Source organism: Pseudonaja textilis, chromosome 1 (assembly GCF_049901715.1).
Source record: "Pseudonaja textilis isolate UNSWEBS1 chromosome 1, rPseTex1.2, whole genome shotgun sequence".
Classification (NCBI taxonomy): Eukaryota; Metazoa; Chordata; class Lepidosauria; order Squamata; family Elapidae; genus Pseudonaja; species Pseudonaja textilis.
The window spans coordinates 115,048,178-115,065,519 of NC_141990.1; the positions used below are offsets into that span (position 1 = coordinate 115,048,178).

At 37.9% G+C, this 17,342-nt stretch overlaps 1 protein-coding gene across 4 annotated transcripts in view; it reads right to left on the reverse strand.

The window, feature by feature from the left end:
- Positions 1-17,342, reverse strand: part of MYO6 (myosin VI) — a 114,980-nt gene that overhangs the window by 77,483 nt on the left and 20,155 nt on the right. For all 4 annotated transcript variants that reach the window (XM_026695131.2, XM_026695130.2, XM_026695129.2 and 1 more), the window contains exon 2: positions 3,133-3,265. In XM_026695131.2, the coding sequence (XP_026550916.1) occupies positions 3,133-3,249 (117 nt within the window). In that variant the 5' untranslated portion in view covers positions 3,250-3,265. The remainder of the gene's footprint in view (positions 1-3,132; positions 3,266-17,342) is intronic.

A 17,342-nucleotide genomic window follows, 5' to 3' on the forward strand; every position in this document is an offset into this window, starting at 1 on the left:
CTTATGTTACTGGGATACTTTCTCATACTGTCTCGGAAAAAAGTCTTAAGATACAGATCAATGCTTTATTTTAAAGTACTTTATAAATTTACTAATTTAGAAAATCTCCAAAATCCAAATAATTATTCCCTGCCATATATTTTCAGGCAAAGCTTGATGAGAATGTCTTCTGAAATAAATTAACAGAATTAAAATACTCTGAGGCTTCCTTGGAATAAGAATGATTTCACATAGTGCTGCATTTTTTTTGACAGAAACTTACTTAAATAAAAAGGTAAACATCACCTTCTTTCTCCCCTAGATGAGATTACTTCCTTAAAGGGACACTAGACTTCCTCCAGAGAGGAAGCCTGTAGCATCACCTCTTGACCTACATACTAAAATTCCCTCTATTTCATTGGGATGAAAAATTTGAGCGTTAGTTTTAAAATGTGTTTATTTTAAGCTCTTCCTTACAAATTCAAGACAGAACACTTCTTCTAGATTTGTGTACTAAGTCCATGGATTTTTTTTCTACTTTATTTTTATCATGGAATGAATGCAGCTCTCTTCTACAGAAGTTCTCACAGAAGAGACCAGCTTTCCAAATTACTAACTACTTTTACAAAGCATAAAGAAGTAACAGTTTAGTAGGTCTACCTAAATTTGGAGCAGGCTACTGGTCATTCTAGATCAGGGGTGTCAAACTTGCATCATCACAGCGTCGTCACATGACACATTGTGACCTTTTTCCCCTTTGCTAAACTGAGCATGGGCAGCGGATGATGCATCTGGTCCATAGACCGCGAGTTTGACAGATCAGGGATCTCCAACTTTGGCAACTTTAAGCCAAGTGGACTTCAACTCCCAGAATTCTGGAAGTTGAAGTCTGCCAGGCTTAAAGTTGCCAAGGTTGGAGACCTCTATTCTAGATGATCATCTGTAGATAAAAATAGCAGTCTAATTTATAATTCCCTCATTAACATGTGTGTCTTCCTTAACTCAGATTCCGCAGAGCTTTTAAGAAGTTGCATTCACAATATATATGTGGAATTCATCAGGTCAGAAAATGCTGGTCTAGTGCTCTTATGACAACTCTAAACATTCCATTATTTTCATGCCATCCACAGCATTACTGAAGGGAATGGAAGGCAAAATGTGACATCATAATATGAAGAAAGGGAAAAAACAAATGAACAAAGCACGGCTTCAGTTTTCAGTCACAATCGCACATTTATCTTCAGCTTCCCAAAGGATTCTATGCATAAATTAATGTGATCACACAATGTGCTGGTTACAGTTGTGAGGCAGTTAGCCACAAGAATAACAATAAGTCCTTATAAACTATATCTACTGTGACAACTTAAAGTCTTGTTTGATAGAGAAACCCCCTTGATTTCAGACACTGGGTTACTTAAAATATCAAAATAAATCACAACTATGATACCTCTTCAGTTTTCCAGTGTCTGCAACTCTGTTGAGAACAAATCACACAAACTAAGGGAAGCCATTTTTTTAAAAAAAAACTTAATGAGCCTATTATGCTTGTGCTTATAACCCAATATATTTTCAGGCCTGTTTCTGTCACAATAATGATACTTTAGTAGAATGAATTGCACCTAGAGTTGATCACATTATTTTTCATTTTCTACTGAAAAGGATTCTAACGGTTTCATTTTGTCCGCTCATTTGATGTTTTATGTTTCTTGAACAAATTGTTTTTACTGTTGCACAAATGCTTCAAAACATACAAAAAAGAAACCCAGTCGTGGAGTAACAGCCCTTTAGACAATCATTTAATGGGCAACATTCAGTGCTAAGCAGATGCTTTTGTTTGCATAACAAAACTTCTGTTATCTCTTCTGTACACCTTCAACTTGTAGGTATAAATGTTTTTGATTTTTTTATAAAGAGAGACTAATAGCCCATTCAAACTCAACATCTTTTAAAATCAACAGTAGGAATTGATAACCACATTAAATGCAGGATTGCTGGGGAATCCTGTATTTTTAACTCAAAGGTTCTTTTTCAAAAGGCAACTGGGCTGTGTTTTCTTCGAGGAAAATGTTTTGCTTCTCATCCAAGATGCTTCATCACTTCCGGATGACTGAGAATCTCCACACACATTTAGCCTGTATTCTTAAATTTTTTAAAAAAATTGAAGGTTCATCCTGTATGTTTTCAGTAAAACCTTTATTCTTTTTCTTGCGTTGAGAAGATGAGATTGACACTGACACTTAGAAGCTTTTTTTTTTTTTTTCAGAAGGAAAAAATATTGAGGCATGCAATCCTCTATGGTAAGATTTCAAAGAAAAATAGCAAATCCTCAAACATGCTACAGTATATTGGGACAATGTCCTTTGTTCACTTTAAATGTCTTGAGTGCGGATCTGAATCTATATTTATATGTTGCATTATTACTGAGGGACTTCTATTTATATCTGTGGGATTAGAAGTAAGATTTTTTTTTTCTTCAATTCTGATTTTTGGAGACTCTCTGAACAAGTCTCTGAGGTTTTCTAGGCAAGGTCTTTCAGTAGTAGTTTACCACTTCCTCCTTTGAAGGGCTGAGAAAAAGTGATTGATTCATGGTCACCCGCTGGCTTTATGCCCAAAGTGGGACTAGAACTCACAGCCTCCCAGTTTCTAGCCTGATGGTTTAACCAAACTGGCTCTATAAAATGCTTAATTGCTATTAAACAAAAGAGGCTTATTATAGCCTTGAAGAAATTTGTGTAAGAGTACAAAGAAGAATTAATGCATTTGTCTACATTTGTCTAAGAGATGGGTTATGGGATGAAGAAATATTTGCTCATAAGTTTATAGAGACTGAAGAGCCTAAATTTGTTTAAGCTTATTGTGATGAATGGTTGAAGATACCTCTGCGCACGTGTGTGTGTGTGTGTGTGTGTGTGTGTGTGTGTTATTCTTAGTTTTTTCTCCCACTTTTTTATTCTTTTCTCCTCTTTCAGTTTAGTTTGTATTAGTTTCTACTGCTATAGTTAAAATTGTAACAAAAATATTTTTTAAAAGCAATTAAAAGTTCCAAGCACTCCGAATGCTTTAAAACAGTAGCCTCCCATTCATTGCAAACATCTTCTCTTTCACCAAAACAATTTCTCCAAGAACTAATTGCCTTTTGAAGAAACCTACCTTGCCTTTTTTATTTACAGGTTCAATAGTTAAGCCGTCAGGTCCGATATCCACAATGTTCCCCATCTGAAACCCATCAGTTGGGTGTGGAGCCCAAACAGGCTTCCCGTCCTCCATCTTGAGGAACTAATTCCTACAAAGAAAAAAAATGTTTGTAACTGAAAAACAATATATATATATATATATATATATATATATATATATATATATATATATATATATATATATATATATATTATTATCACCAATCTAATATATATATATATATATATATGGTTAGATTGGTGAGAACAATGAATATATATAAGGTTAGATTGGTGAGAACAATGAAAACATATCAAGGGGGAAAATTGAAAGCTAAGCATTTTAAGGCGCACCCATTGCTTCTTTTCCACTGAAGTTTCATCCCAATTCCCACCCAACCTCATAACTGATGAGTAGTTATATTAACAGTTGCATTAACAAATGCAACTATTTCTATCTAGAAAGAAATGCAGTGCCCTAAAATGAGAAATAAGGCAACACCCAATGGAATGAATGGTGGCTTTTACAGAAACATTACTCAGCAGAAGACCAGGCAGCGTCAACACCATATTTGACTAAGAAAGATGAAGATATAAAACAAGTTATATCTAACCAATAACCACATTCAATAAAGCACTGGCATATTATTGAGCTGAAATTCATCTGCAATCTTCCATTCATGGATAATAAATTGCAGGTCCAAGAAGGAAGCCAAGATTCCTTTATGCAATGTTCTACAATGTGAGTGTGTGTGTATGTGTGTATGTCAGTGTTGGGATTCATTTTGTTTTACTACTGGTTCTGTGGGCATGGCCTGGTGGGCATGGCAGGGGAAGGATACTGTAAAATCTCTAGTCAGAGGTGGCATTTGCCAGTTCTCTGAACTATTCGAAATTTCTGCTACTGGTTCTCTAGAACTGGTCAGAACCTGCTGAATACCACCTCTGATTTTTAGCGACTTTTCGGCAGAAGCTCATCTGCCATCATCAGGCTTGTGTATTGGGTTCGTCAACTATAATGACGTGGGAAAATACCCGAACAAAGCTGAATATCATACATATAAATACCTGTGAAAACTTAAGAAAACAAATATATATATATATATATATATATATACACATGTATATGTATATGTATGTACGTACGTACGTTGTATGTTATATATAGAGAGAGATAGAGATAGAGATATGATATATATAGATAGATATGTGTGTATGTGTGCGTGTGTGTGTTCGTGTGTGTGTCTGTGTCTGTTTCTGTGTGTGTATTTGCTACAAATAGCTATTTATTATACCTCACTGTCGTCCCAAAGGGCTCCCAGAAATTAACAGATATAGAATGCCCAATTGGAATTAAAATGTCTATTCAGGTTAAAGTAAAAACATAAAATACAGAAAAATATAACCACAAACTCCAAGAAGAACCAATCAATAAACCTTTGCCAAAGTGACACCACAACCCAAAGGTCCCCTGGAAGAGCTCCATTTTGTGCTGCTTCCAGGAAGAAACTGAAGTAGGAGACAACCTTATTTCTCCTGGGAGGCCATTCCAATGCATCTCTGAGTCATAGGTTCCATCACCATCCTAAAATGGGGAAACCAGTCTGCTATCTCAGCTGGACTGAATTGGTCCAATTGACTCTAATGGAGAAGTGTGTCCTCCAGATTGCTTGGCACCAAACTATAAAAGGGCTTTATAGCAGCAGCGGGAACCAGGGACCGGTTCAATGGAGAGAGGTTTTTCCACGGGCCTGAGGAGGATGATTTTGTGTGCTGCCTGCATCTTGCGGATAGGTTAGGGCTTCACTTGTTTACATGGCCCAGTTTCTGGTATGCCACGTACTGATGCCAATCCATGGACCTGGGGTGGGGACCCCTGCTTTATAAGCCAGCACCAGTTTTTTAAAGTATATCTGGAAGCCCGGTAACCAATGCAGTGCCCATAACACAGGCACCATGTGCTCTCATTGACAAATGCTAGCTAGAGAGGGGCCATTGCAGTCTCAGCTGCAGCTTCTGAGTGGTCTTTAAAGACAACTCCACATAGGGTACATTGCAATAATCTAAACTGAAGATGAGAAAAGCTCTAGCACAAGGGTCTTCAAACTTGGCAAGTTTAAGACTTGTGGACTTCAACTCTCAGAATTCCTGAGCTAACATGACTGGTGGAGGAATTCTGGGAGTTGAAGTCCATAAGTCTTAATTAAAGCTGTCAAGTTTGAAGACCCCTGCTCTAGCAAAATCAGCATGTCTCAAGCTAGGCTATAATTGACACAGCAGCCTCTACCTCTACTGCTATTTCACTAGGAGCGACAAAGCCAGGAAGACCCAAGTCATGGACATATCCCTTCATGAGGAATGCTGCCCCATCAAAATATATCAGTGGAGCCAATAGGGAACCTCAATATAAAGTAGGTTGTCTCTGATTTAATTGTTTTTAATAGAAGAGAATATTTGTAGCCCAGGGTTGAACTGTGGAGTTCTTGGTGTTCCCTGAGCTTGGTTATTTTCAAATCTACTAATCTGAGAGATCCTTGTTACTTCTAGTTTTGGACAGTCAAAAAAAAGAGACCCCCAGTATGTAAAGACCACATTAAAACAAGTTTAGAGAATTCAGGTCTAAAAGTGAGATTCCCAATCATGCATATTTCTTTCAGCACAAATGAAGGAAAACACAAGCACTCCAAGCGAGTGCTTCCCATACATATATGATTTATTTATCATATTTCCAACCTACTCACTTTTGATAAAATTAGCCTGAAGTGATTAATTTGTTAGAATAAAAGATGAAGCAAAGGCATAAACCTAGTGTTTTATTTAAACATTACTCTAGAAATGTTAAATTATGCATTACATTATATTCCGTCATACACAGAACACTGGATATCAATATTACAGTTCTTAATATTACAAACCTTCTTATTGGGCCTTAAGTAGAAAGGGGAAATTGCTAAAATTGGGATTCTGCTCAAGAGTTGTTCTTTCTCTAACTTATTCTTTTTATTTAGCTGAAGTAAAAGCATGGAAAAGAAACATAATCAGAACTGCCTAGCACCAGCCCAATCTTCAGTCACTGAGGTTCAGCAAAAATCAAATAATTCCACATAAACCTATCTCAGACATTTTATTTCAGCCATTTGACCAGCGCCTCTAAAACAAGTCCAAATACACTAAAACAGGGGTCCCTAACCCCAGGCTGAGATCCACTACCAGGCTGTGGCCCATTCAGAAATGGATCACAGAAGTGGCAGGCAAGCATGCACACAGGTGCACAGCTCCACTTGCACAAGCAGTGGGCGAGTGCAATCATACATGCAGCTCCATTTGCGCAAGTGGCTAGCACATCGGTCCGCCACCAATGTGGAACCATCCCCTCCCCCCCCCACATCAATCCGCAAAGCTGGAAAGGTTGGGAACCACTGGGCTAAAGGGAACTTAGCCTGTGGGTGTACAAAGTGAAACTGAGTCCTTACCAATTAACCAGTGCTAAACCAGACTACTTCATAGGGATTTGGTACATCAGAAAAACATCCTTGCAAAAACTGTTACAATATTTCTCAAAAGACAAAAATGGACAGAGAAAAAGGGAAGGGGAACAGGTAGAGCCATGTGTACAAGACAATGGCTCCCCGTGAAATATATAGACAATAACTGGATTTATTACTGTTAACTAGGTAACCGTTGCTGTCTTCATTTCACCATTATATGAAGCTCAAGAGAACACTAAGGATTATGCTAGCCTTCTTTCTCTTAATAGCACTTTCCCCCCCAGTCTAATCCCTCTGGTTCAGTGAATTCTCAACCACTGTTATCTATGGAACTTTTTGCCTTAAAGCTCTTTCAAGCTATCGAAGTTTTTGAGCTTTGATCAGTACAACTATGGCTACAAATGATATATAGTTCTGTAAAAAGAACAAAAGACAGTACTGTAAAAATCAAAATGGAATTCTATACTCCTTTGCGTGTTTTTCTGAACCCTGGCTATTTTTCCCCCATAATTGATGTATATCTCATTCCATTGTGTCAACATGTTTAAGTTAAAAGGTTGTCTTTTGTTTTTCTGGCAGGCTCTGATTCTTTCTGAGTTGAATGGATCCCAAACAGAGTTTTATTGTTGGTGAACTTTACCAAAAAAAAAAAAAAAAAACTAGCAACAGTTGTAGGAATGCCTCTGGAACAAAATGCTGATACAGATTTTGCACATTGCACAGCTGAGATAGTCTTGCCAACTCAACAAAAATACAAAGAAAGTCTGCCTGAGAGTAACAGGACAATCACTGCACTGATCTGAAGCTGTGCATGCTTTCATTCTATTTAATTCACATTTTCTAAATTGAATGAAATATTTTAGGTCAGTCTCCTTACCTAGCGGTTTGTAGGTAAGATAGATATGATATGCCTCATTGAAAAGACATAAAGTTAAAGTACTCTTAGTTTGTAAAAAAAAATGTAATGATCCTATTTATATATAAGGAAAGGAGGCCATATATATCCAATTCCAAAACCTGAAAACCAGAAGCAGAAACAGGCAAGAATTCAGTCTCACATTGTCCAATTCCTGATTTTCTCATTATATGCAAACCAGGCATTATGAACTAAATTGCATGCTAGCCAAGAACTGCTATTGGTTTGTTAAACCAATTAGTTTGTTCTCATATGATTATAAACACAAGTCTGCTGAAATGAAACTTAACTCTAGTGTACTCATTTTCCACGGCCAAGAAACCCCGCTCAGAAGCCTCCCAGTTTTTCAAAATATTTCAGAAACATAACCTTAAGATTAGATGGAAATGACAAATTTCCATAAGAACTTGCAAAAGATTCAGCATATCTTGCCAGATTCTGCTCATTTTATTTTTTGCAAATATTCTAATTTTAATATACAGGTGAAACTCGAAAAAATAGAATATCGTGCAAAAGTTCATTTATTTCAGTAATGCAACCTAAAAGGTGAACCTAATATATGAGTTAGACTCATTACATGCAAAGCAAGGTAGTTCAAGCCGTGATTTGTCATAATTGAGATGATTATGGCTTACAGCTCATGAAAACCCCAAATCCACAATCTCAGAAAATTAGAATATTGTGAAAGGTTCAATATTCTAGGCTCAAAGTGTCCCACTCTAATCAGCTAATTAAGCCATAACACCTGCAAAGGGTTCATGAGCCTTTAAATGGTCTCTCAGTCTGGTTCAATAGGAAGCACAATCATGGGAAAGACTGCTGACCTGACAGTTGTGCAGAAAACCATCATTGGCACCCTCCATAAGGAGGGAAAGCCTCAAAAGGTAATTGCAAAAGAAGTTGGATGTTCCCAAAGTGCTATATCAAAGCACATTAATAAAAAGTTACGTGGAAGGGAAAAGTGTGGAAGAAAAAGGTGCACAAGCAGCAGGGATGACCGCAGCCTGGAGAGGATTGTCAGGAAAAGGCCATTCAAAAGTGTTGGGGACTTTCACAAGGAGTGGACTGAGGCTGGTGTCAGTGCATCAAGAGCCACCACACACAGATGGATCCTGGACATGGGCTTCAAATGTCGTATTCCTCTTGTCAAGCTGCTCCTGAACAACAAACAACGTCAGAAGCATCTTACCTGGGCTAAAGAAAAAAAGAACTGGTCTGTTGCTCAGTGGTCCAAAGTCCTCTTTTCTGATGAGAGCAACTTTTGCATCTCATTTGGAAACCAAGGACCCAGAGTCTGGAGGAAAAATGGAGAGGCACACACTACAAGATGTTTGAAATCCAGTGTGAAGTTTCCATGCTGCAAAAGGGGCCCAAACCAAGTACTGAGTACATATGCATGCTTATACTTTTCAGAGGTCCGATATTGTTCTATGAACAATCCTTGTTTTATTGATTACATGTAATATTCTAATTTTCTGAGATTGTAGATTTGGGGTTTTCATGAGCTGTAAGCCATAATCATCGCAATTATGACACATCACGGCTTGAACTATCTTGCTTTGCATGTAATGAGTCTATCTCATATATTAGGTTCACTTTTTAAGTTGCATTCCTGAAATAAATGAACTTTTGCACGATATTCTAATTTTTTGAGTTTCACCTGTAATTAATGGATGCAACCACCACCCAAAGAAGCACTGCTTTTTTTTGTGAGCTGCATCTTACTTTTTTTTTATTCCTTATATATCTGGAAAAATGAAGAATTATAGCCATTTTAAATAGCAAATTAACATAATGAGTTCCTCCAGTGCAGGAAATGACTTTTCTTTCAACAAGCAACTCCTTTCTCTTGCATGTAAGCAGACACTCTTAGAGCTGAAAGTCAAACGGAGCCCTTCCTTGCTGAATGAGGAAAAGTAAATGATCCAAGTGGTTCCCACAAACCTGTGCCTATTCGCCTTTGGCTCTCTGTCGCAAGGATGGGAAAGCGAATATGATCTCATAACTTCCTGAGGAAAGACATCCTGTCAACCAGCAAGGGAATTCTCCTAGAAAGCCAAAATCCCTCCCTGGGAGACAGAGCATCAGCTGAAGTGCAAGGCGTCCCACATTCACTATCCTAATGGGCTTGAGAAAGATGACGACAGAGAATCTTGAAGAAACACTGCCAATCAGGGAAGACAACCCTAAATTAGATGTATTTACTTTTTAGATTTTTGTTATCCCGCCTTTATTACTTTATAAGTAACTCGTGGTGGCAAACATACAAAATACTCTTTCCTTCTCCTCTTTTCCCCCCACAACAATCCTGTGAGAAAGATTGGCTTAAGGTTTGCATCACTCCTCTATTAGATATAGAACCCTTCCCCCACAGCCCCCATCAGATGCTATTTTTCACTTTTTACCAGCATGAGTAAGAGTACTGCTATCTAAGCTTTTCACTACAGGCATACATTTGACTTAGACTAGCCCTGTTTCTGCACTGACATTGCAATGAAATGCATTCCTGCTATTGTAACCCATTGAAGTAAAATAAAATAAAATAACATAACATAAAATAAAATAAAATAAAAGGGTAGGGATCTGATCTTTTGTACATAAGTATGATTCTAAGTCTTGGAGATCCAATGTAGTTAATATTAGGAATACAGTTATTGTAATAGGGCGCAAAAATTATTGGACTAGTAAATAATTATGTCCACAAGATATGGTTGCCTTCTGTGATCTTTGAAGAACACATCCAAATATACATCAATTCAAAATGGCAGGGAAAGGCGGGGGAGAAAGAGAAAGTCTAGAAACTAATCCCTGAAGCACTGACATTTTATAAAGGCTCTGATTGCTGCATACTCCAATAGACAAATCTTGTGTTGAAATTGGTTTTTATCTTGTCTGCAAAGTGTTTATACCAGCCAAGACATCCTTGAAAGTCAACAGTCAATTCCTGAATAAAGTGTTGAACTTCTAGGGAGCTTTTACTTACAAACACACCAAACATAAGCATGATATTTAGTTCTATGTATATTGGGGCTCAACCTGGACATTGGGAAGAAGTCTATTTCCCAAACCAAGACAGATGAAGAAACAAAATCAGAGTTTATGCTTGTTTGCCAGATCAGATAACCTTGCTACATTGACTAACTACAAAAAACAGCTTTTGAAAGATATCCTCTACTCTGTTATCATGAAAAACAAGGCACAGGCTATAGAAAAGCTAATTATATAATAGATGGCAATAGCCCACTAGAATTGTAAAAAGTCAGTGAACTTACACAGTAATTAAAGAAAGATAAAATGAAAACATATAAGCAGCAGTGTTTAGTGTACAGCAAAAGTCATATGATGTGGTAATATCAAACTTATCAAGGAATAAAGAATGCTGGAAAGAGTATCCAGGTTTTGTACAAAGATTGATGGGGGAGCCAGGCATATGGCAATCAACAAATGTGAAAGAGGTTAGATGGAAAAACAAAAACATGTATTTATTTAGTTCAGAGCAAACCCAGTGACTTCTAATGGCCATAGCTAATTTAAGAATCTTGCAACCTTCTCAGATATATAAGTATGATGCCACTGCAGCAGCCTATATATCATAGTTGATTGTGATAGGTGCGAACCAGAGGTGGTATTTAGTAGGTTCTGACCAGTTCTGGAGAACCGGTAGCGGAAATTTTGAGTAATTCGGAGAACCGGCAAATACCACCTCTGACTGGAGATTTTACACTATCCTTTCCCCTGCTTCGCCCACCAAGCCATGCCTACAGAACCAGTAGTAAAAAAATTTGAATCCCATCACTGGTAGGAAAGCTTATTATAAAGTGGTTCAATGAGATCAAGGCTCTAGGTGTGATATAGGGCAGTCTAATAATACAGGTGCTTCTTGAATGCTCCCTCAGTATTCCTAGAGCAAATTCTATTTGTCAGCAATTGAAGGAAAATCATAAAAATGAGGGCAAAGATAGATTTCCAATTGTGATATGCTAAAAACAATCCATTCAGAAATCCAAAACACATTCTATGCACTCCATGGATCTACCTTCAAATCACAAGAATCAGCATTTCTATTCAACTTTGATTAATTCAGAATGTCTTGTGCTTATATTTGGTCATCTTTTTTATGATTTTTTTTCTAAAATGAAGTTTGAATACTCTTTCCATGCTACTTTATAAAATTCATGCAACTTTTTTTAAAAAAAGCATAACATGTAATAATTAATGTCTACATGCAGGATGAGTTGGCCGAGTCCAGAATACATTATGCATAGAACAACAAAAAGTTTTAAATATGTTTTAAAATTTAAAAAGTTTTAAATATTCTTACTTATTTATCAGCAACCCTCTCCACCAAATAAACAAAAATATGTTGCTTGTTTGTTTGTTTGTTTGTTTATCCATCTATCCATTTAATTTATATAATTGCCCATCTCATCTACATGATTTTGGGCAATCTGCAACAATCAAAACACCAAAGCCAATAAGAAAACTACAAGAAAAACCTCCACATAAATGGGCATTGGTAGAAGTTACCCTGAATGTCCTTTCTATCTATGCTACGAGAGAGCCCAGGATGGGTTGACTCCTTCCTATGATGTCATTTAGCTGAGTCTGCATTAAGATATAAAAGCCAGCCCCCAGGAGAGACCCCAGCTTTGGCAAAGATACTTGACAGACTGAAAGGTGTCTCTGAAAGCACAAAATGAATACAGAAATATGACTTACCCTCTCCGGACAAATCAAGGGAGGGGCTGGGCTCTCTCATAGCATAGATAGAAAGGGTGTTCAGGGTAACTTCTACCAATGCCCATTCTCCACCATGCTGCATCAAGAGCCCAGGATGGGACATACCAAAGCTTGCATGTCCACGGGTGGGTCCTCGTCCAGGTCATCACACCGACTGTTAAACCATTTGCTGAAGCACCCGTCTGCCAAAGGCTGCAGTCGCCGAGGCAAAGGCATCCAGACGGTAGTGTCTGATGAAAGGAGACGGGGGAAGTCCACGTGGCCGCACGCTCTGTTTTTAGCAGCCACCTCCCTCTGCAGTGATTGGGTGCGTTGCCTACATCTTTTTCTCTTATTGGGCTTAAGACGCTGTTCCACTGGGGCGGGGAGCTCTGCCCTGAGCCTTATCTTGCTCCATTTGTAGAATAAAGGCTCTTGCGATGGAAAGAAACTGTTTGGAAATTTTTTGTATTAAGCCCCTTAGGGTATAAACTGGCCGCCGGGCTTACAAAATGGCCACTCACCTCATAGTGGAAGGCTTCAATCCAAGATGGCCACTGACTAGGGGAAACAGGCTCCAAGATAGAAGAATTGCTCCTTAGGCTATAAAGAGCCCCAAGCGAAGTCAGCAAAGGAAAGGGCAGCCTCCAGCCACATGATCAGCTGGCTGACGCTGTTATCAGTTTGCTGATCGCTTTTTACGACCGCTCAAACCGCAGGCATGGGGGAGGTCTACAGATGCTCCCCAACTTGCCTGAACAGCGCTCTGGCAACACTGCTCCCAACGTTGCAGGAGAGAGAGCCCTACTCTCCTGGAAGAGCAGCTGTCCTGATCCCTGGGAGCTGCTTGAAGCGAAGAAAAAAGGTACTGAAGATCGCTGGTGATTGCTATCTAACAGAACGCTTTCAGAGACACAGCTCTTAATTGAAAGGAGCTGAGTCAAAAGCTGGGGTCTCTCCCGGGGGCTGGCTTTTATATCTTAGTACAGACTCAGCTAAATGATGTCATAGGAAGGAGTCAACCCATCCTGGGCTCTCGATGCAGCATGGAGGAGAAAATGTTATATTACGTGTCATTAAGTCACTGACCCTTAGCATATTAAAACCATTAAAACCACTACAACTGGCAGCCAAGATCAAAGTTTTATTCCAAAACTATTAAATACAGAAATGTCTGCTTAGAAATATCAATCTGTTGTTATCTATTGCCAAAACACAGAGTGATTCAATCCTTTCTTCTTAAACGTGAATGTTGCATAAACCAATGTATTAAAACAGAGGTGCTTGCTGTACTGTACAAAAAAAAAAGATTATATACTCAAGCTCTTGTAATTATCTCAGAAAGAACTATGGATCCAGTTCTCTGCCAACCCGGCCACTGAAATTTTGGAAGCTGAAGTCCCAATGCATTTCAAAGGATCTGGGTTGGAAAATGTGAGACTGAACAATATGAATTTAAATTTAGTTTATGCTAACGTGGAAGCCTTTACTACATTCCAAAAGTTCATAACACCCTATTATCCTGGTCATGTACATAAAACAAATCCTTTCAAACAACATCTGCATTCAGTCAGACTTGGCAGCTGGCCACAACACTTTTTTTATGTCAAAGTCTATATATCTGATATACGCTGCATCTTCTTATAAATATTTTTGAAAACCCATCTTTATTCCAGGCTCCAGGCATTGTGAACCACAACAGCTGCAAGGCTGCTACTGAAGTCAGAAAGTCTTCTATTATTCAAAACACTAATGGGTTTCTTTATTTTGCAAAACAAAGACAGAGAAAAGGTCACAGCCTTGTGAATAATCATAGTTTAATAAAATACTGAAAAGTACACTGGCCCTTGGGGAAAAAAATAACTTTCATCAGCCTCTTGTTTATTTTTGACTTTCTTGGAGAACAAGGTTTGGTCTTAGGCCCAGTACTCTTCAATATCTTTATTAACGACTTAGATGAGGGAATAGAAGGAGAACTTACCAAATTTGCAGATGATACTAAGCTGGCAGGAATAGCTAACACCCAAGAAGATAGGCTCAAGATCCAGATGGATCTTGACAGACTAGAACACTGGGCCATAATTAATAAAATTAAATTCAATGTAGAGAAAAGTAAAGTCCTACACTTAGGCAAGAAAAACCAAAAGTACACATATAGACTGGGTGAAACCAGGCTTAATAGCAGTAACTATGAGAGGGATCTTGAAGTCTTAATGGACAACCAGCTAAATATGAGCCAGCAGTGTGCAGCAGCAGCCAAAAAAGCTGATGCACTCCTAAACTGCATTAACAGAGGGATCAAGTGAGGTACTAATACCACTCTATAAAGCCTTAGTAAGATCATACCTAGTGTTCTGCATCCAGTTTTGGTCACCACATTATAAAAAAGATGTTGAGACTCTACAAAAGAGCAGCCAGGATGATTAGGGGACTGGAGACTAAAACATACAAAGAATGGTTACAGGAACTGGGCATGGCTAGTCTAGTGAAGAGAAGGACCAGGGGAGACATGATAGCAGTCTTCCAATATCTGAGGGGCTGCCACAGGGAGGAAGGGGTCAAGCTATTTTTTAAAGCACCTGAAGGCCAGACAAGGAATAATAGATGGAAACTGAACAAGGAAAGATTTAATCTGGAAATAAGGAGAAACTTTCTGACAGTGAGAACAATCAACCAATAGAACTGCTTGCCCTCAGCAGTTGTGGGAGCACCATCACTTGAGACTTTCAAGAAGAGATTGGACTCTAATCTGTCAGAAATTGTGTAGAGTCTCCTGCTTGGTCAGGGGGTTGGACTAGATGATCTACAAGGTCCCTTCCAACTCTGATTATCTGAAAAACAATATTCATTGGAGTCAACCACTATAACCAAAGGAATGTTATACTAAACTATGTATTGTCAGATGTTTAAGGACTGGTAGGTTGTATCAAACAACACCCTGAAATTAAAATGCATAATTTCTTAACTAGACCTATAGTAAAAAGATCAACTGCCTGATAAAATAGGATTTATTTATTTATTCACGAAGCTTCCTTTTCTTTTGAGCAGACTGTTTATTTCCAGACCCAACACATTCAAGTTGGTGAGTCAACCAGTACTGAAATTACACCATGGATTTCTTAAAGCCAACCAGATCTAACTATGTTTAACAATTGTATAAATGACCTTTGATAAGGGCAGTCTAACCACTGACCACATCTGCCAATAGTGAAGAACTGATCCATAAATTAAGTTACAGTGGAATCCTTTACTACTTCTCATTTTTGGCAATGTTGTGATGGACACAACAAGCCTGTCTAACTCAGATTGGCATCCTGATGTGTAGAAATTACAAAACCTCAGTGGTTAGGAATTCTGGAATTTGCAACTCCAACAAGTTGAAACATACCAGATTAGGAAGAATGCTACAAGGCGCCATTTTAATCATACATTGTGATTAACTCTTACTTCTGTTTTGTTTTCGTAAGTTTTTGAATCATTCAGAAATCTTCATTGTCCCCTACGATTAGCTACTTAGAGCTAAATAATCAATAAGATCCAAATAACTACTACTTACATGAAATATGGAAGTGAATTTCCTTTGACCTTGTTCATTAAAAATGTTGCATCAATATCCTTTAGCAATGAATTGCATGTATAATTGCACCTATATACTAAAACTCTTGTGTTTGCTTGATACTTTGTAACCTTTAATTTGGTGAATGCTGCATCACAATGAAACAATTATTGAATCTTCTTAGCTCAAATGGGATAACTTACAGAATACATCAAAAATCTGAGGGCGATTTCCGGTTTGCAAGGCAGCGGCAGGAATCCGCGATCGTGCGCGGTCCCTGCTGCGCTCGCCGCTGAAGTGCCTCCGATCCATTTGGATCTGGAGGATATGGTTGTCCCGTAGAGGTAGCCGAAGAGAGAGGAGATCCGGACAGGGGCTTGGGGTTATCGCAAACCCCCTCCTCAGCCAGCAAAAAACTCCTGTTTTCCCAAGGAGCGGTGGAAAGTTTGGCGGACAGTAATGGAACCTTGAACTTTGAGCCACAAAGAAGAAGCCTAAAGCCTAAAAGAAAGTGATAAATTGAAAATTGTGCAGAAGGTAACTAAAGAAAGTTAAGGAGAAAGATTTCTGAAATGTTTTGCTATAAGGAGGCTAAAGAACTTTTTCGCTTGGGAAAGACAGCAAAGGAACCTTGAAACACCCTGGAAATTTAATTGTTTGAATGACACATTGTTTCCCAAGGAAACATTTGGGTTGTTTTTAAGGGGAAAAAATGGCATTATCAGTGGAAGAATTACAAATGGAAACCTAAAGGAAGAGGAACAAGGCGGCAAGGGCTCTTCTGGATCTATTTTTCATTTTTTAGAAATGGCGATTTCTACCTACCAAGAAATACAACAACAAGGAAACTGGGATGGAGAAGAAGCCATCTTTAATGGACAGATAATCTTAGTTGAAGAAGAAGAGAGAAAGGAGGGAAATAAAATGGAGAATTTAGAACCTAAAAAAGCAACCAAGAAAGGGAAAAATAAGATGAAAAATTGATGCAATGTCAGAAAGCAACAGAAAAGAGAAATACAACAGAGAGGGAAGATTAAAAGAGTGGAGTTTGAGAGATGGGGGTGTAAAAAGCCTAGAATTGATAAGAAAGGAAGGGAAAAAGGAAAGAGAAGTCATAAAGGTTTAAAACAAGATGTTAAAAAACAGGTTTTTTTCAGAGGTAAACTATAACTTTAAAAAATGATTCTGCAAAAGTACATAAGATTGTATTGTAGATATTAGTATTTGAAATTGAGTTAGAAAACTGAAATATTATATGAGTTAATAATGTATTAAAGGGAATGTATAAAAATGTTTAAGATTTAACAATACAGTTTAACTTTCTATGGAATATTGTTTTTACTATTTCATAAACTTAATTCTCTTTTTTTTGTTTTGTTTTATTATTCTAAAATGTGATACTTAGAATGTACTAAGCAGAATCAGTATGGAAAGTATGTATTATTTTAAGTGTTAAATTTAGGGGAAAGATAAAAAGTTGTCATACTTCAACCAGACATTACAGGAGA